The sequence below is a fragment of the Pipra filicauda genome, unplaced genomic scaffold (assembly GCF_003945595.2).
Source record: "Pipra filicauda isolate LSUMZ 115617 unplaced genomic scaffold, ASM394559v2 scaffold153_size1761393_pilon, whole genome shotgun sequence".
In the NCBI taxonomy this organism is placed as follows: Eukaryota; Metazoa; Chordata; class Aves; order Passeriformes; family Pipridae; genus Pipra; species Pipra filicauda.
In genome coordinates, this window is record NW_024104029.1 from 417,323 (window position 1) to 437,095 (window position 19,773).

Below are 19,773 nucleotides of genomic sequence, written 5' to 3' on the forward strand. Positions count from 1 at the left end.
AGGGCAGGTGAAGCACAAGAGTAAAAACAGCATTAGACACTGCACTGTATCCCTTTAACCCTCATTAGATCCTCACTTTGTTCTATTAGCACCCCCTACCTAATCGTGATTTAGAGCAACATTACTGGATGCTAACATTAATATCTTCAGTAGGCATCTTGCTTAGTTAATTATTTTCAACTAAAGTCAAGAGGAGAATTTGGTGCTCAGGATTTTAAAAAATAAGTTTGATAACTACAGTTATGATAGAGCATTAAGGAATTTTTTTTGTTTAAATAGTTATATAGTCTCCATTTTGCAAGGCCAAAGTCTAGGGTATAGATTTAAAAGAAACCCAAACAAACCCAAACAAAAGCTGTTTCAAAAGAGAGCTTCCATACATAACTTTTTTTAGTTTTATTTTAAGTCACTGGACTTAGATGATCACAATAATTAGGCTTGTATTGGGGGAAATGAAGCAGAAAGAAGAGGTGGAAAAAATACCTAGGCATCAAATGCCAAATCAACTATACTACAAGTTTACAACACTAACTTGCACCTTCAGCTATGATACATCTGATAAATTATTATTAACAAAAGAACAAGCAGGCAAGGTAGGCTTGGTTCTGCTGGGTTTTTTTGCTACATCTGAATATTCCTATGGCCATCATTTATTTTTGTGTATTTTAAATACTTACTAGAACAGAATTTATGTAAAATCCCCAAAATTTATATAAACAGAAAAAATTATGGATGCAATATGAAATTATATGTGTAACTTTCAAATAATATTTTAAAAAGACTAACACTGTTCTCTACTATATTTATGATGCTGGTTTTATGCTTTATTATTTTCCCTTGTACTATGAAAACCTCACCTGCATCTCTTTGCACGTTCTGCAGTCCGCCAAGGAAGGAAGCCTTTTGTGCCTGGTGGTAGTGGTTTTGGTGAGTAACTCTCTTTCACAGATGTAATTTTTTTCCCAGGACTTACCGATTTTTTAGACAATAGTCCTGTATTGAACAGCAAGATTAGAAGAGAATTCATTATACCTAAATATTTACATACAAATTCACAGCATACTCTTCCTAAGTAACACCTCCTGTGTAATAACAGGGACTATTAATATAATAACTTAATATATAAGTTATTAATTATAATAACTATTATTAATAATAACTAGGAAATCTGCCATTCAGTCTAACTACGCTAAAGTGTCCAAAAACTTGCAATTTTAAGCCAGTATACTTAACTGCTACATTAGGCTGATGCAGCTAAGACAAGCTGTTATTCAAAAAGGAAGTAAAATTTTGAAGCTGAAGAGGTTTATGAACATTACTAATTTCAGATACCTAATTCCATTGGCTCACATGGGAGACAATCCAGGTAGACAATAAAACTATCTATGTGCTTCAAACTTCCCTCTAGTGGCTTGAGTGTGAAGAACATTGGTTTATTTGTGGGCAAAATGCTTAAAAATAAAGCTGGCATTCGTGGACTGCTTGTACTTAACACTGGCAATCTCTTCACTTAAGAGAACTAGTAATGAAAAAAGTCATGTTCACCAGTCCAGTCTTTTGTTTTTGTTTAAATCATATACTATTGAAGTAGATTCAGAAAAGAAACCTAATGTGGATGATCACTCTTAACTCAGGTTGCTAAGTCAGAAACTAACAAGTCCAGAAAACTTAATTTGTTCACCTAATATTTCATACAGTTAAACTAGCGAGAATTATGGTTATTATTTCTCTGAGATCAATAAAAGAACTGATTTTGTAATGGTATGGACATGTGTAATTATGGTAAGGGGATTCAAAATTTCAATTCCGTCTCAAAATAGTAAACAAGATAGATTTCACCTCCTGACTCCCTCTCTCTCTTAAAAAAAAAACCAAAACACACCAAAAAAACAAAAAGAGGAAGGAAAAAACCAAACAAAAACCAAAAAACCCCACACCAAAAAACCCCTACCCACACCACCACAACTATATATGTCAAGCATTTTCTTCTTCCACCACCCTGATCACCACAGTTTATTTGTACAAAGACTTCAATTTGATTTATGCTTACCTCTCTGTTTCCAGATAACTAGAGCAAAGATGAGAGACAGTCAAATGTATTACATTGAAATTTTTAGTAGCTTACTGAAAAAGTGTATTGCGGCTATCAGTACTAACTTATAAATATTCAAGATACCTATCTTATTTTAAACATACTATTTATAATAGGTTTACATGAAGTTTAAAAAAATATTTTAGAACATTTTGTACATCAGTAAATAATGCATGTTTGTTTGTTCTGGCAGAGGACAGCTTGCTACAGAAAGGTTACAACAGAAGAAGAACTAGGTAACTTACTACAGCCAAGCTTTGCAGAAGTGAAAGCTTGTGGACAGGATGCACTCAGAATAAATACGTGCAATTCTTCCACATATTTAAGTCAGCATGTCCTACCGTTTTTCCAGCCACTATCTAGCAGCATTAAAAACAAAAGCAAGTTTCCTATAGATACCAGTGATGATAGAAGATGTACTACTGAATTAATAATAAATTGAATTTTTTTGGAGACAAGTGTTCTGTAAAACACTAACATTGTATATTTTACAATTAAAGCTCTTAAGTATTAATTTTGTTGACAAAATTTACTGTAGTCAGAGAAAATAAAGATGGTATTACCAATACGAATAGTAGCTTTTCCTTTTCGACCACTTCCTAGGACAACAGTTCTTTTCTTTGGTCTATTTTTCAAAGCATCTTTGGAAGATGGAGATGTCAGCCACTTATACTGGAATTTTTTTTTAAAGAAAGATAAATCAGTTTAGTAACTGATAGCTAAAGAGGTACTTATTTAAAATAGGAGAGGGTTTTGTCATATATACTTGTCTGGTACTTACAGAAAACTTAATAAACTGTAAAATTAGGAAAAAAACCAGAAGTCCCACAAAGCCGAAATTCAAACATAGATTTGATGCAAGTCTGAGTGCCACATTATCAGAAAGTGTTCACAAAACTATAATATCCCATATGATATTTTCCTATCTCCTGTGCAAAACACTTTTTTTATAGCAAAAGCCCCACAGCATCAACCCTATAATCTTTTATAGCATAAACCCCACAGCATCAACCCTATAAAGAGACAACTCTGGCTTCTGCATTTCATTCTCAGAAAACTGGCTTGATAGGAATGGCTGGCTCAGGCCAAAGTTCTCCAGAGTAATAAAAGCTTCCCTAGCACAATTTTGCATTACCAATATCAGTATTTCAAAAAATACAACGTTGTATTTTCACTGCCTTGTAAAGAAAATTCATCCTTACAAAGTAAAAGCCCTCAAAGTAAAATTAAGACACAGTGATGATCAAAGACCACAGCTGTACTAAAACTTCATTTCCTTACAGCAATAGCTCTATTCTTAAAGCTTCCCTTTGCCCTGATAAAAAGTTTCACTACTCCTGGTAGAGACTCTTAAGTTACACTGCAATTGTTTTTCAATGTGCATCCCTAATACAGGGTCTACTGCTAAGCAGCTGTTGAAGGAAATATAGATGACATTAACGCAAAGTTTTTCTCAGCTTTAAACACCATATCAGAGTAGGAGGAATTGTACAGCAAAGTTATTCCCATCTAAAGCACAGGAAGATTAAAATGCCATTACTGTGCTCTAACCAACCAAATTTAGTCCAAATTTATCATTGGCAAGAAAAACTTTTTTTTTTCACTTGGTACTCAAATAATCCTTGGGTAAGTTCTGCAGGGTCTACAGCTGCATCTAGCTCCTCAAGACAATGAATTGTTCTTTTTAAGCTGAAAACAGACAAAGAATAAAATGAAATTGTAAACATCTAAGAGCATCTTAATTCTGTTTTACAAGACACATAAAAGGGCAGCTTTACTAGGTTAACCCTAAAGTTCATCTAGACCAGTAACCTGTCTCTTGTCTAAGTGCCTGCTGCTTTTGTTGCATCCAAGTACAAAGACAGCAAAATATTAAGACTATGTTTTGAAAGCAGCTTGTTTTATAGACACCTTGTAGTGAGTTGACCCTGGCTGGACACCAGGTACCCACTAAAGCCACTCTCTCACTCTTCAACTGGACAGAGGAGAGAAAATATAACGAAGGATTCATGAATTGAGATAAGAACCGGGAGAGATCACTCACCGACCACCATCACAGGCAAAACACTTGAAAGTGGGGATATTAATTAAATTGATTACTAATGGAATCAGAGGAGGTGAATAAGAAGTAAAATAAATCTTAAAAACACCTTCCCCCTACTCCTCCCTCCTTCTTAAGTTCTACCTCCTCCCTCTGCAGTGGCACAGGGAGATGGGGAATGGGGGTTATGGTCAGTTCATCACAGGTTGTTTTCTGCTGCCGCTCAGGAAGGGGAGTCCTTCTCCTGCTCCCTGTAGGGCCCCTCCCATGGGAGACAGTCCTTCATAAACTTCTCCAGCCTGAGTCCATCCCACAGGTAACAATTCTTCATGAACTGCTTCAATGTGGGTCATTTTTCCACAGGGTGCAGTCCTTCAGGCACAGTCTGCTCCAGTGTGGGTCCCCGACAGGGCCACCCACAAGTCCTACCAGGAAAACCTGCTCCAGCATGGGCTCCTCTTCCCCTGGGTCAGCAGGTCCCTGCCAGGACCCTGCTCCAATACAGGCCCCCCAGAGGGTCACAGGCTCCTTCAGGCATCCACCTGCTCCAGTGTGGGTCTCCTCCACTGACTGCTTGTGGATCTATACATCCCTGTTCTTCACATCCATGGGCTGCAGGGGCACAGCTGCTTCACCATGGGTTGCACCATGGGCTGCAGGGGAACCTCAGCTCCGCTGCCTGGAGCACCTCCTCCCACTCCTTCTCCACTGACCTTGGTGTCTGCAGAGTTCTTCACGTGTTCTCACTCTGCTCTTCTTTGGATGCAATTTTCATCTGCCACACAACTTTTTTTCTCTTTCCTAAATATGTTATCACAGAGGCATTACTGTCATTCCTGATTGGTTCGGCCTTGGCCAGCAGCAGGTCCATCAAGGAACCTAACTGGCACTGGCTCTACCAGACATAGGGGAAGCTTCTAGCAGCTTCTCACAGAAGCCACCCCTACCAAACCAAAACCTGGCCACTCAACCCTGATACACACTTTCAATGGCTTTTTCCTTTAACCTATTCAGTCTCTCAGAAACTCCACAAACTTTCACCACCTATTACACTCAGTCATATCCACAATTACAATTCATTATACTTCTACACAGTGCTGCTAAAATAATACAACTTTCTTTTGTTTTAGCTGCCCACCAAATTTAAAGGCATAAATTAGCAGCAGGGAACTAACTCTTCTTGCAAACCTGAAAACCCAACCTAAAAGGCAATCACCTACATGCTATTGAAAAACAAAGAGAAACAACCAGTTTTTACGCAAAAGAGGATGGAAGGACTGCTGGGACTGGTGGAATAATAAGATGCTTATCAAGTACTGACTGCTGGTCAGTACTTCTTCATCATGTTGTTAATGAAATATGAAGAACTGCCAGTAAAACTTTAGATACTGCACTAAGTGGCAAATTATAAAACTAATGTCTTGAGTCGAGTTATCTCTTAGTATAAGGGAGATTCCCCAAAGTTGCTTCTTTTCATGGTTTGACTTTCCACAGAGATGCAATTTTCATGTGATCCCTCCAACATTTTGCAAGTATTGATTGCATCTGCCAAGAAGATAGAGCTTCACAACCAAGGTCAATTTCTCAAAAGAAGTCTTCTAGAGATTGAAGTGGGGAACTGTACTAATCCTCAAGGAATTTTACACACAAATTCTCAGATTATTAGATACTCCCTACAGATCCGCAGCCCTGACTTTTAAGTCTTTTCAAACTGAAAAGAGTAATAAGTTCCAGAACAAGAACTGGGATAGCTGCAGTTCCATGAAATAAAGAACACTCATTTCTTTCCTGTCTCCTTTGGGAGCTGAATCAGGTTTCTTTGTATTTGAACAGTGTATCTAATAATAAATACTCCAGATATTCAGTTTATGCACATTACTGTGAACTCTCTGTGGACTGCTAGATAAAGATGAAAGGGCGTACTGCACTTTAACTGAACTCTGTTTTCTTAGATGGTTTGCATTGGAAAGGACAGTCTTGAGTAACTTAAAAAAAAATCTTAATTATATAAATTAGTGACATGAAGTAAGTTTCAAAATAAATTAAGTTTTGAATTTTAAATTGCAGTTTCCTTTACTTTTAATGAAAATTTATTATTACCATGTTAATAAGAACACATGTAGTAAAAGCCCTCCAGCAGCAATATTTATTTAACGTTCTACAGTAATGCCCATGTACACACACATTTCCATTTTTCTTTTCATTAAATGTATATTCTGGTTTTTTTACATGGTACACCTTAAATTCCATGAGAAACCATACAAAAGCCCAATACAATATCACGTTGCTGATAGTGTTTTTGTTTTTCCCAACATAGTGGGGTTTGTTGGTTTTTAAACTGCCTAAAAGTCAAACTTCTGTTTACAACTAGAATAGCTGCTTTAGATTCATTTTGAACAAAGTTGTCCTTTAAAAAAAAAAAACAAATGCAATGGCAGCTGCAAAGAAAACCCCAAACTCATTCCAAAATCCGTAAAACATACCTCTGAATTAGCACTATTTCCGTTCTTAAGAACTCTTTCAATAATGTTTTTCATCAGAATGTGACCTAGAATGAATTGAAATACATGACTAAGAATTCTTTGTATGAGACAACTCTTTCTGTGAACAAAGAGATCACTGAATAAGCAGTATACATTACCTACCCTTCTTGTTTCCCTAATTTTAAAACTGTTTAGCGAATTACTGTGGCATGGTTTTATTTCTTAAAAGCAGTTTACCTTTCCACATATACTTACTGAAGAAGAAAAAAAAAAAACACCACCACACAAACAAGACAAAGGCAGACACAGATACATACCTATTAATGGATTTTTTCTTATGTCAAGTACCACTAATGTTGTATTAGTTTGAAGAGCATCTAATAATGATCTTGCTCCCTCATTGGATATTCCACACTGCTGCAAATCAAGTGCTGAAATGTTTAAGGAGGTAAAACAAAAATAAAATTCATTGCACTAGTGATATTTAGTTAATAATTTAATTTAATAGTCAATATCTTATAAAATTAACCCACACCTGCTGAAAATCTCCATTTCATAGAACATGAAGCATAAGAAACAGGGACATGATAACAGCCATGTGTAAAACAGGAGTATTACTGTAAAAGAAGAAAACTAAAAATTTAAATTGGTATTTTAAATCAACTTAAATAACTGCTAACAACTGCAAAGGAAGTAATATAAACCACTCTACAACCACTCCAGGCAACCTGTGCCAGTGTTCGGACATCCTCGCAGTGACAAAGTTTCCTGACGTTCAGGAGAAACCTCCTGTGTTTTAATCTGTACCCACTTCCTCTTGCCTTGTCACCAAGTACCATCAGAAAGAGTGTTTCCAACTCCTCTACAGCCTCCCTCCCAATATATTTGTATGCCTTGTAAGACCCTACTCTGAGCCATCTTTTCTCCCAGCCAAACAGTCCCCCAGCTTCCTCAGTCTGTTCTGCAATGAGAGTTGCTCTAGTCCCTTCATCATCTTAGTGGCCCTTCACTGGACTCTCTTCAGTAGCTCCAGTTTTCTCCTGTATTAGGGAATCCACATGTGGCCTCACTTTTGTTAAAAGGAAGAATCACCTCCCTCAACCTGCTCACAAGTCTTTCCCTATTGTACTCTGGGATACCATTGGCCTTCTTTGCCATGAAGGCACTTTGCTGGCTCATGGACAGCCTGTTGTCCACCAGGATCTGCAGGACCCTTTCTACAAAGCTGCTTTTCAGCCATACAGACCCCAGCATGTTCTGGTGCATGGGATTATTCCAGCCTAGGTACAGGACTTTGCACTTTCTTTCCTTAAACTCTGTGAGGTTCCCATCAGCATCCTTTCCAGCCTGCTGAGGTCCCTCTAGATGGCATCCCAACCCTGCCTTCCCAGGGATCCAAGTAAGGCTGACTGGCCTTTAGTTTCCTGGGTCCTTCTTCCCAGACTTCTCAAAGATAAGGGTGACATTACCTATCCTCCAGTGCTTACGCACCTGTCCTCCCAATCACCGTGCTCTTCCAAGGATTATTGAGAGTGGCCTTAAAATGACATCAGCCAGCTCCCTCAGCACTTGTGGATGCATCCCATTAGGACTTATGGACAACTGTTTGTCCAGTTTGTTTAAGTATTCTCTAACCTGATCCTCTTCCATCAGTATGCATCTTATCTTAAACCTGCCTCAAACTATAAAACAGTTTCAACAGGTATTTGATTCCATGTACAGAATGCTATGATTTACACCACCACCTTTAGTAATTTTGTACAGATATAATGTAGAAAAAATTAATTCTCCAAAATACTAAAGAACAATACTAGATGACACAAAAGTATTTGGATACTTTGGCAATTCAAAAGAGAAAGAGAAAATTCTTTTGAAAAAAAGAGTATTCTTCCCCAAATGCATAGCGACTTACTCTTCTGGCAGCAATTGTTATAACTGACAATTTTAAGTTTTCTGCCTGCCACTACCATATCTTAAGAGTCTATTTTGCAATACCTTTCAGCCAAAGGTCCTCTCCTAGACAGTCTGCAAAGGCACTTGCTCCTCTATCTCCAACAAGCATGTTGCAGTTCAAAGTAACCCGTCTCAAGCCTGTCATATATTCAAGATCAGGTCTCCTGTAACGCAGGCTTTCAGCCCAAGCTTCACCATGTCTTCTCATTGCCTGGTGCTTTGCAAACAAAGAAACTGTTAACAAATGCAAAGCCAAGGCCATTATTGATGAAAAGATCACAAGTTATCGTTCTTTGTAATTCACGCTCAATGGCTTGAGTGCCGATATAAAGAAAAACAGTTATGCTGTTTTGGAGTTCAAGAAATGCAAGTAATTTTTAAACCTTACAGTTAACTCATGTTTGTTCAGATTACCCAGTCTGCAATACAAATCATTAAACTTTGCAACAAAATATCTTTTTACCTTCTTTTGGCAGACAGACACTTTCAACACATTGAACAGGAAATGCATACATACTACAAAATTCTGTGCTTTCACAAAAACCACTGTTAACATTAACTAGAATATTGCACTAGTCACATACTGACTGTTAGTTAATCAGTAGCTTCTAAACTGTAAAATCAATTATTTTTACCCAGTGCTTAAGAATACTTGAAATATTTAAATCCCACATTAGTAAACCAAGCTACTTTTGGCATATAAAGTCACAGCTTTCAGAAGGACTGTACACTTCAGTACTCACATATGCTCCTTGCAAAGTGCTTTAATGGATTTAGAGTTTGAAAGTAAAAGAAAAAAATCAAATATATTAAGTTCTTGTGAACATTTTGTTCTAAGAAAGTTATTAAATTACCTTTAATACATTTGCTATATGTTCAGCCCCTCGCCATGTGAGGCTACATGCCGTGAAGTTTACAGATCTGATAGTAGCTGCATTCTTTATACTCTGACAGATTGCTGAAGAACAAAAAGGAATGCATGTTATCTACACACACGACTTCCAGATTATCAAAACAGTTTTTCACTGCCCTATTAAGAGGCTAAATCAGCTTTAACAGGCAAAAGCTTTGACAAAGAAACAGTGTTATGTAAGAAGTATATTTTAAATAAAGTCTTCTAGGTTTATACATTTCTAATGCAAATGTTTAGAAAAGAGTATTTGAACAACCTAGAACATATTTTATTTCAGTTTACTTACGTAAACTCAGGAAAGAGTTAAGAAATATAAATACTGTTTTAAATACAAATAAAAACATCATTATAAAGTAGTATGGCTATTTACTAGCATCAAGAGAAGAAATTCAAGTCTTTAGAAGTTGTTGAATCATGTAGAATAAAGGAAGGATTGTTATTTTAATCATTATAGACAAATTTAAAACAGGAATGGAAATAGTGAAAAACTTGCTGACCTACTTGGAAACTAAAAAAAAAGAGAAAAGTATATTTACACATTTTTGATTCTGAACTTACTTTCCAACCCTCCATCTCCAATTGGACAGTGGGCTAAAGAGACACTCTCCAGAGATGAAGCTGTGGCCAAGCCCTTAAGAATAAAACAATACTGTCAACTGGCTTTAAAGGCAAAAAAAGAGAAAAGACTAAGTCACCTAAACCGCACAAACTCTGTGGTCCCTACAAGAAACTCTAGGGGTTCAGAGGAAGGTCAAAACACACAAACCTTTAAGTTCAGTTAAAGCTGGTTCATTTCTTTAGAACAAGAGGAACTTCCTTTCCTAGAAGCCACTCACTAGCAAGTTCAAGTGTTCCAGTAATACATCTTGAAGACCAGTTTTTATGTCCTTGATGTCCCACAACTTTCCTTCTATCATGTACATGCACAGTAATTTCAGTCAAAAGCATACATTATATGCCTCAAACACATACCAGAGATGTTGCTAAGATCTTTCCACTAAGGCTTGATGAATGTGATTTTGAAACATTTGGAAAAACTAGGTTATAGTAAATATCTCAACAGAATCATTTGTATTATGCATAACACACATATAACTTAGGTGAAAACCATCCCTGTCTGTGACAAATACTTAGAAAATTTAGTTGCTACTATTCTTTATTCTGGGCATATGTGCCATCTATTTGTATACTAATATATTCTCACCTTTGTTAAAAGTGTTAGATCTCTTTCCCTCAGAAGCAAACCCTGCAGTTCTAAATTTTTTAGTACATCTGATATACTAAGACAGCCTTTCACAGCTTTGCATAGTTGGCCAGTTAAGTCTTTTGACAGAGTTGCTGGAGTTCTCCTTCTAAAGTAAGTTTTATATCTTTCAACACCTAGTAAACAACAGAAATTACATATCAGTAAAATCAAGTCTCTACTGGCTTAAAAGCAATCACAATCACACCTTGCTTTTCTTTGCATATTTTCTTAAATAGAAATAATTCCTTAGGCAATACAATTCCTCCCCCCATGTATTCAATCACGCAGAAGTTTTATGCAACAAATTGCAACAGGCATACATCAAAATATTTAACTTTTATAACCATCACTACGGACCTGATTCTTCAAGACCGTGTTGATGTAAACTTCTTATTCCAATAGAAGTCAGAGTCTTATTATGCCTGATAGCATTCAGAAGTGGTGCCCAGTCAGTAGCTTTGATGTGATCTACAATTAGATCAATAGCATTCTGAGTCAGGTTAGCCTTCACAGCTTTCAGTGGGACAGAGCCTTGAAGTTCACAAAGATGTTCATAATGCGAGTAGAAATCCAGCATGCACTGCCTTCTTAATTTGACTGACTCAATCATTTCTTTTATGTGATAAATTTCTCTGTAAAATAAAAAAGGGGAAAAAAGATATAAAATTTTTTCAATGTATAACTGATTTTGCAACGCTGTGTCAATTCAATATGCATACCCAAAACATGGAAATGTTCCTATACATTGTATAGCACTTACACGTCCTTAATGTGGCAACTAAAAAACTGAGGTCTTGTGATGCTCACTACTTGCTTAAGTACAGCTGAATTAATAAGGGGCTGAAAAAAAACCCCAAGCCAACAAACCCACATTTTTATTCTCCCCACACAAACAGGTATATCCAGAACACAAAAGGCCTGATCTTCAAGCACTAACTGTTGTAAAGATCTTGTTTTCCTCTTAAAATTTAATTTTGTAGTGTCAGGGTCTGCAGACTCCCAAAAGCCTTGGATACTCCCTGGCCCACCATAAAGGGAAACATACAGAACTAGTTGGGAAACAGAACTTCTCTGCTACTTCAGCCAAAAGTCTAAATTCCCCTCAGAATACAAAATAAAAATGTGTTTTCCTAAATATTTTTGCTATTGAATATCTTATATATGTATCCCAGTAAATTTCAGAGAGCACTTTTAAGGCATAAGTTTCTGTTATACATTAGTGACCATGCAGCAAAACAGTACTAACTTCCAAGTAGAATCTCTAAATACTGCTATTAAGGGTTAAGTAATTCTACTGTCTCAATAGCAATATTTGTCAGTATACATAGAAGATCCATTTGTTTAAGATCAAGATAGAATTAAGTATTCCATACAGGATATCAAACATTTTTCATATTGCAAACATTTTTTCTTACTGCTACAGACTAGAAAGTTTCAAGTAATCTTCTGAAAAATTCTGTATGTCAAATTAGGACAAGAATTACTGGACAGATACAAGCATGTAAGGACAGCCATTTCTAAGACGATAATTAGAAAAAAAAATTATATTTTTTTAGTATTCGAATGACTAAAACTGTCGTAAGATACAAACTCTAATAATAGATAATAGTTATATATAATACAGTTAATATTACTATAATAAGAGAGTTCCTCCACACCCTTTTATTTATTTTATTTTAGCTATGATTTACCAGCATTCAATGATTAAACTGTGGCCACAGGAACAGAAATTATTAAATTATAGTCCAACACTTCAGCTTCAGAAAGTGGCCATCAGCTTTAAGGCACCAATGGCTTCTGGTCGATACACAAAATATGAGCCTTTTATCTCGAGCTTAAGCAATACTCTTTCACAGTGGCTTTCATTGGAAAACCTGAACACCACACCTCTAACTGAAGTAAAGAAACAAGACACGGGCCCTAGAACTCGGAACTAAACCCACTTGCAGGTAGAGAGGAAAAGGGCCAAACTAATCATATCCACAACACCTTCCAAATGAAAAACAGCCATGAAAGCTAAACTCTTCTGCAGTGAAGTCAGTGCATCTAACACAACCTTAGAGTATCTTGACGGGCTCTGACACTGTACAGAAAAAACAATTATTTACTTATCTTTCAATATAGATGCCGGAAAACATCAGATGATACTAGCTGGTGACAAATAAAAAAGAAACACAAATAAAACTGAAAAATCCAATTCCATGCTAAGAGTCTCCAGGAGGCTATGACTTTGGAGCGATTAAAATAATGAGCCGGGTGAAAGTACAGAGGAGCAAACAAACAGCACATCAGGTGTTCACTGCCTGCAGAAGCCATGGCCATGTCCCACATCCCGAACTGCAGGACTCAGGCGGGAAGCTTAACTGGGCGCTGACCCTATGCTTACTTGCCTTGCTAACCATGGCCTGGTGGTCTGCTGGGACTGCGCTCACTGTATTTGACCTGCTGTCCCACTGTGTCTAAGTATGTAATGAAGCATCCAGCTAACACACGCAAATAGACAACCGTGGGTTTAACTGGCATAAAAGAGGAGCTTTTTAGTGTTTCACCCACTCAACATCGACACGGCTTCTGAGAACTCCTTCAGACCGTCCATCACCGAACCGGCAACAACCAGGGGCTGCGCTGTCCGCCGCCACCCCCAGGGGCACGCGAGAGGCGGCCGGCAGCAGCGACACCCAGTCGCTCCCGCACCCGCAACCCCGCGCCCCCCGCCCCCCGCCCCGACGGTCCCCCCTTCCCGGAACCGACTTCAGCCACCTCCGCGGGCTCCGCGCTCGCCCCCCGGGCCCCTGCCCGCTTCTTCCGCTGGCCCTCCGCGGGCTCCGCGCTCGGCCTCCCCTGCGCCGCTGTTACCGCCCCGTTGCGGCCTCCGCCCGCGCCGTTACCGCGGCCGCGCGCTCGCCCCGCGCTCCAACCGCCGCCGCGCGCCGCCACGTGGCACGAGAGGCTGACACTCCATTGGCCACTGCTCCTCCACCCGACCGCCCGCGTGCAAAATGGCCGCACCCGGCTACGGCAGCGGCGGGGGAGTTGGGTGGAAACTCTACGGCTGAACGCGAACTACCTGTGTTAAGAAAAGATAAAAAAGCTTTAAGTGCAGTGCTGGAAGAAAGCAGACAGGCTGTTCTTCAGTATGTTTTATACATGCTGCTTGGCTTTACTGTGAGCGAGGCATGCGAGTAAGGAGCTGTATCGGTAGGGAAACAGCTGTACTGATGTACAGCAGCAGCCGCACTCAACTGGCCCGAGCAGTCCGAGAGGGTGAACGAATTCCTCTGTCACAGTTACGTTTCTCATTAGTTTCCTAGGTTAGTTTACATAGAGGAGACTTCACATCAGAGAACCATTAACATTCAGTGCAGTGCATTACGCAGTGCAACATTTAAGGCAAAATAACTCAAAATGCTCAAAATGGAGTCCAAGTGCTGATCCTAGAATTTGCAGCTCATTCATGTGTAGGGACACCAGCTAATTAAAAAAAAAAATTATTACTGTAGATTGATGACTAAGAGTGACTTGGTTATTTAAAAAGTTATGTCTCTAGTCTGCTTGTAGGCACCAGGATTTAAACTCTAAAGTTGAACAAACTCCAGAGAGTTTTCCAGAGAAATTAGATGGGCCCCTAGAACATTGTGAGGACACTCTGTTTACGCAGATGCAATGTTACACGCTGTCTTTGACTGGCATCATAAACAACTGAAGCACCTTAAGTGCTATCGAGTGTACTGGAACAAGACTTATTTCAGTAAGTCTCAGATCACCATCCCTGCAAATTATTTCACTCTGACATTTTGTGAATTGAATGTAAAAGACGAGACACGGCTCCACAGTCAGCCAAATGGCAAAACCGGTGTTTTTGTGACTGTATTAAACAATATTTCTGGTGCTTATCATACCTCTCAGTGCCACAGACTAAACTCAAGCAAAATAAAATTCATATATTCTCAAGAACCTTTACTTCTAAAGATTTGCTGTTCAGGCTACTTAATTAAAAAGACATCTCCAGAACTGAAGTTCATAATATTGCATAGAAACTGCTCCAAGTTGCTCCCTACCAAACTTGATTTTCTTTGAAAAATAATGCTGAGTGTCCTTTTCCTTGGCATTTAATTCAGTGAATTTGCTTTGCATTCTATTTACTTCTCTAAAGTGTTTTCCTCTTTCTTTTATTTTTTAATTGAATTTTGGTGGACATGACGCAGATCTGCCAAAACAGTTGGGTACCGAGGGCATGTCAAGACTGCTCTGCATATATGAATCATTGTATATGCTCTAGACACAGGCTTTATGTAGTATCTGCAATGATGTCTTATCCTGCATCTCAGGATCTGTCATGTGCAGACCTTGCTGAATTTGTTAAACCAATTTTTGTTCTCGATGTTTCCTTCCTGTATCTTTCTAGACCATATGCTCTTTGGATTTTGTTTGCATTTTTGTTTAATGTATACTAATTTTTTTTCATCTGATTTAACATGACAGTCTCACACCATAGCCAACATTAGAGAGGCATCAGGGAGATAAAAAAAGGACTGTGCACTTTACCCTTGTGCCCAGTGGGTGGGCAGCAGATATTTTCTCTTTGCTTTATGGGGATTTCTAGAAGGTATCCTACTTGATTAATATTCTTCCATATCATCCCTTACTGCCTAGTAAGGATGTGTTAAAGGAGCAACTTCACATTTTGTCCTTTTTTTTTTTTTTAACTTCCCTTTCTAGCCTTTTAAAGTCTGCTTCCAAGTCTAAATAGCTGTCTGATTCCAAGACTAAATAGCTAACAATTTTCCTCTGTTCTCCAGAATGCCAGTGGGGTGGAGTGCTAAGTGCAAAAATGACAAACCCTAAATTTCTACAACTATTTGTCAGGTTTTAAGAGCTGCTGGTAGGACAGTTTTGTGTACCTTTTGTCCAGAAGCCTGAGGGGGCCCTTTGTTGCTAGGGGGCAAGGTTCATCAAGCAAAGATGTATTGGTAGAGCCCATTAATCTTCTGCTTAAGGCATGGAGGAAATAGTTATTGCATTCTGTCATCAGTAGACAGCTTTATCATATTTTTATTGGAAGCTCATGATTGCGTAAAACAAGTTCCCAGTGTTATTTATTATTTGCATTATACTGTAACAGGACTGACCATTCAACACACACAAAATGTGTAAAACAAACTACAGAATCTCAATGACTGCCTCAGGGCAACCCAAAGGCACAGCAAGTTAAAAAGAGAAGTGTCATTGTTTTCACAGCAACAAACCCAAGGAGGTATGAAATATGACACTTGGTCTGAAGATAGGAGTTTTTCTGATAATAATCAGTTGTACAAAACCTCTTGAAACATGGAACTGGCACCGAAGACTGAAGCAGTGGTAAGGAGATATGCTTTGGAAAACCTGAAAGGAAAAAGGAAAGTTGTCCAAGAGGTAAGTACAAAATACTTTTTACTTGGACATAAGCCGATAGGTTTAGTTCTTTTCTCCTTGCAGTAGCGAGCTATGCCCTCCATTCCATGGATTAGCATTCCTTTTAATAGACTTAGGAGCTCCAAGTCCATGTAATGAAGCCTGAATGCAAAGCAGAATTTGTTCACTGGAAGTAGGACTTTTTTTCCTCATTTCTCTACCACTGGCTTGCTTTTTGTTCTCAAAAATTTACTATTTCTTTCTGTTTCATTGTCAGATATATACAGAATATTTTTCCTATCTTTTTATCTCTTCTTCTCATTCACTGTCTCACTTTCCTTTATTTATTTTCTGTTTTTCAAAATTGCTGTTTACCAAATCAACCATCTAGCAGCAAAAAATCATTATTCCCACAAAAGTTGTACTGAAAGCTATCTAGATCAATTCTGAAAGTCATAACTGTAACAAGAAACAACACTGAAAAAACCACTCAGAAAATTGAATGCCTCGAAGTTAGGAAATGAGTAACTACTGAGTGGGGAAGATATAGAACAATAGTATAAACAAAAATAACAACATTATGCATTGTGTGTTTATGTATATATGATATCTTAAATAAGACGTCATATATACAATATATACCAATGTATATAGGATAAAATATATAGCATATGTAATTCTATACAATTGTATATATAAGAAATGTAAATTAAATATGTAAAATAACATATGCGAAATAATATATTTTTTCCTGCTGAAATTAAGTAGGAAAATTTTATGTCCAGGAAAATAATGCACTTCTATCTAACTGTTCAGGATCCTAATTTTTCTTCTAGCTTGGGAACCATTTCATAGGTGTCATTGCACAGAGTTAGTCATGCTGTTCTGATTCACTATGTCAAGCTGCACAGCCTCAGCTGCCAGAGTAAGTTACAGTAACAGTAGTAATTACTATATAGTAATTTTGACATATATACTAATTTTGAAAAACAATGCTGAAGAACAATAGGAAATGTGTTTTCAGTAGAGTAACTTTCAGATATCACAGAATCATAGAATAGCCTGTGTTGGAAGGGATCTTAAAGATTGTCTAGTTCCAAATGCCCTGACATGAGCAGAGACAGCTTCCACTAGACCAGGTTGCTCAGAGTGCCATCCAACCTGGCCTTGAATGCTGCCAGGGATGGGGTATCCCACTTCTCTTGGCAACCTGTTCCAGTGCTTCACCACCCTCACACCAAAGTTCTTCCTAATATAATACAAAGTAGAAATTCTTCTACTCTAAACCTACCCTCCTTCAGTTTGAAGCCATTCCCCCTTGTCCTGTCACTATATGCCCTTGTAAATAGTTCCTCTCCAGCTCTCTCATGGGCTCTCTTCAGGAAATGGAAGGCCACAATTAGGTCACAATTAGCCTTCTCTGTTCTAGACTGAACTGTTCGAATTCTCTCAGCTTTTCCCCATAGGAGAGGTAGTCCCTCCTTCTTGGTGGCATCCTCTGGACTCACTCCAACAAGTCAATGTCCTTCCTGTGCTGAGGACGCTAGGGGTGGATGCAGCACTGCAGGTGGGGTCTCACCAGAGTGGAGTAGAGGGGCAGAATCCACTCCCTTGAGATCTGCTGGCCACACTGCTTTTGATGCAGCCCAGAATACGATTGGCTTTCTGGGCTGCAAATACACATTGCCAGTTCATGTCCAGCCTTTCATCCATCAGCATCCCAAGTCCTTCTCAGCAGATCTGCTCTAGATCTGTTCATCCCCCAGCCTGTGTTGATACAAGGGGTTGCCCAGACCCAGGCACAACACCTTGCACTTGATCTTTTTAAACTTGATGAGGTTCCCATGGGCCCACTTCTTGAGCTTGTCCAGGTCCTCTGGATGGTATCCCATCCTTCAGGTGTGTCAACTGCACCACACAGCTTGGTGTCACCAGCAAATTTGCTGAGGTTGTACTTGACTCCTTTGTTTATGTCATTAATTAAGATATTAAATAATACTGGTCCCAGTACAGACTCTTGAGAAACACCACTTGTCACTGATGTCGACTGGGACTCTAAGCCATTGACCACTACTCTCTGGATGTGACTGTCCAACCCTAGAAGACTGCCCCCAGGGACAAGAGAGTGGAACAGAGCTGACAGATCTTTAGGGAAGTCTTTCATAGAGCATGAGAGCTAGCAATCCTCAGGAGCAAGAAGTTGGGTAAGGAAGACAAGAGATAGCATGGCTGAGTAGGGAATTGCTGGTCAAACTAAAGGGAAAGAAGAGATGCACAGACAGTGGAAACAAGGACAAGTGACCTGGGAAATTCATAGAGATGAAATTCAGTTGTGTAGGGATGGGTTGAGGAAGGCAAAAGCAAAGCTAAGAAATGAAGCTGTCAAGGGATGCAAAGAATAACAAGAAGGGCTTCTACAGGCATGTTAACCAGAAGAGAAAGGTCAGAAAAGGTGTATACCCCTTTGATAAACAGCACTGGAAAACTGGATGAGAAGGCTGAGATTACTCAACACCTTTTTTGCCTCAGTCTTCAATGGCAACCTCTCTTCCCACATTTCTTGAGTGGATAGACAGTAGGTGGGGGACTGGGGGAGCAAAGTTTCTCCCACTGTAAGTAAAATCAGGTTTGTGAGCACCTGAGGAACCTGAATGTACGTAAGCCAATGGGACCCAATGGGATGCATCCCAGAGTCCTGAGGCAATTGGCTGGTGCAGTTGCCAAGCCACTCTCCATGACATTTTGAAAACTCACAGAATCACAAAATCCCAGAATATGCTGAGTTGGAAGGGACCCACAAGGATCATCAAGTCCAACTCTTAGCCCTGCACAGGAACATCCCCAAGAGTCACACCATGTCACTGAGAGTACCATCCAAATGCTTCTTGAACTCTTATCAGGCTTGGTGCTGTGATCGCATACCTGGTGAGCCTGTTCCAGTGCCCAACCACTCTCTGGGTGAAGAACCTCTTTCTAATATCCTAAACCTCCCCTGACACAACTTCAGGCCATTCCCTTGGGTCCTGGTCACCACAGAGATTAGAGATCAGCGCCTCCCGCTCCTCTTTCCCTCACGAGGAAGTTGTGACTGCAATGAGGTCTCCCCTCAATCTCCTCTTCTCCAGGCTGAACACACCAAGTGACCTCAGCCACTCCTCACACAGCTTCCCCTCAAGGTCCTTCACCATCTTCATTGCCTTCCTTTGGACATTCTCTAAGAGCTTAATATCTTTCTTATATTGTGGTGCCCCAAAACTGCACACAATGTTCAAGGTGAGGCCACCTCAGTGCAGAGCAGAGCGGGACAATCCCCTCCCTCGACCGGTTGGCGATGCTTTGCCTGATACCCCCCAGGACATGGTTGGCCCTCCTGGCTGCCAGGGCACTGCTGACTCATATTCAACTTGCCATCAACCAGGACCACCAGGTCCCTTTCCACAGCACTGCTTTTCAGCACCTCATTCCCCAGTCTATACAGATGTCCAGGGTTGCTCCATCCCAGGTGCAGAATCCAGCACTTCCCCTTGTTGAACTTCATCTGCTTGGTGACTGCCCAGTCCTCTCATTTGTTGAGGTCTCTCTGCAGGGCCTCCCTGCCTTCCAGGGAGTCAACAGCTCCTCTGAGTGTTTTGTCATCTGCAAACTTGCTCAGCA

The 19,773-nt window shown here is 39.4% G+C and overlaps 1 protein-coding gene across 4 annotated transcripts in view; it reads right to left on the minus strand.

The window, feature by feature from the left end:
• Positions 1-13,617, minus strand: part of CEP78 (centrosomal protein 78) — a 28,685-nt gene extending 15,068 nt beyond the window's left edge. The window contains exons 1-11 of one of the 4 annotated variants that reach the window (XM_039379031.1): positions 13,489-13,617; positions 11,086-11,360; positions 10,687-10,862; positions 10,041-10,113; positions 9,424-9,527; positions 8,612-8,786; positions 6,934-7,047; positions 6,617-6,681; positions 2,656-2,764; positions 2,051-2,068; positions 858-993 (exon numbers count right to left, since the gene is read on the minus strand). In XM_039379031.1, coding sequence (XP_039234965.1) covers positions 858-993; positions 2,051-2,068; positions 2,656-2,764; positions 6,617-6,681; positions 6,934-7,047; positions 8,612-8,786; positions 9,424-9,527; positions 10,041-10,113; positions 10,687-10,862; positions 11,086-11,338 — 1,223 coding nt within the window. In that variant the 5' untranslated portion in view covers positions 11,339-11,360; positions 13,489-13,617. Of the gene's footprint in view, positions 1-857; positions 994-2,050; positions 2,069-2,655; positions 2,765-6,616; positions 6,682-6,933; positions 7,048-8,611; positions 8,787-9,423; positions 9,528-10,040; positions 10,114-10,686; positions 10,863-11,085; positions 11,361-13,281; positions 13,350-13,479 lie in introns of those variants that run through there. The other 3 variants (XM_039379032.1, XM_039379033.1, XM_039379034.1) reach the window with 3 other exon arrangements.
• Positions 13,618-19,773: the final 6,156 nt, after the last annotated feature.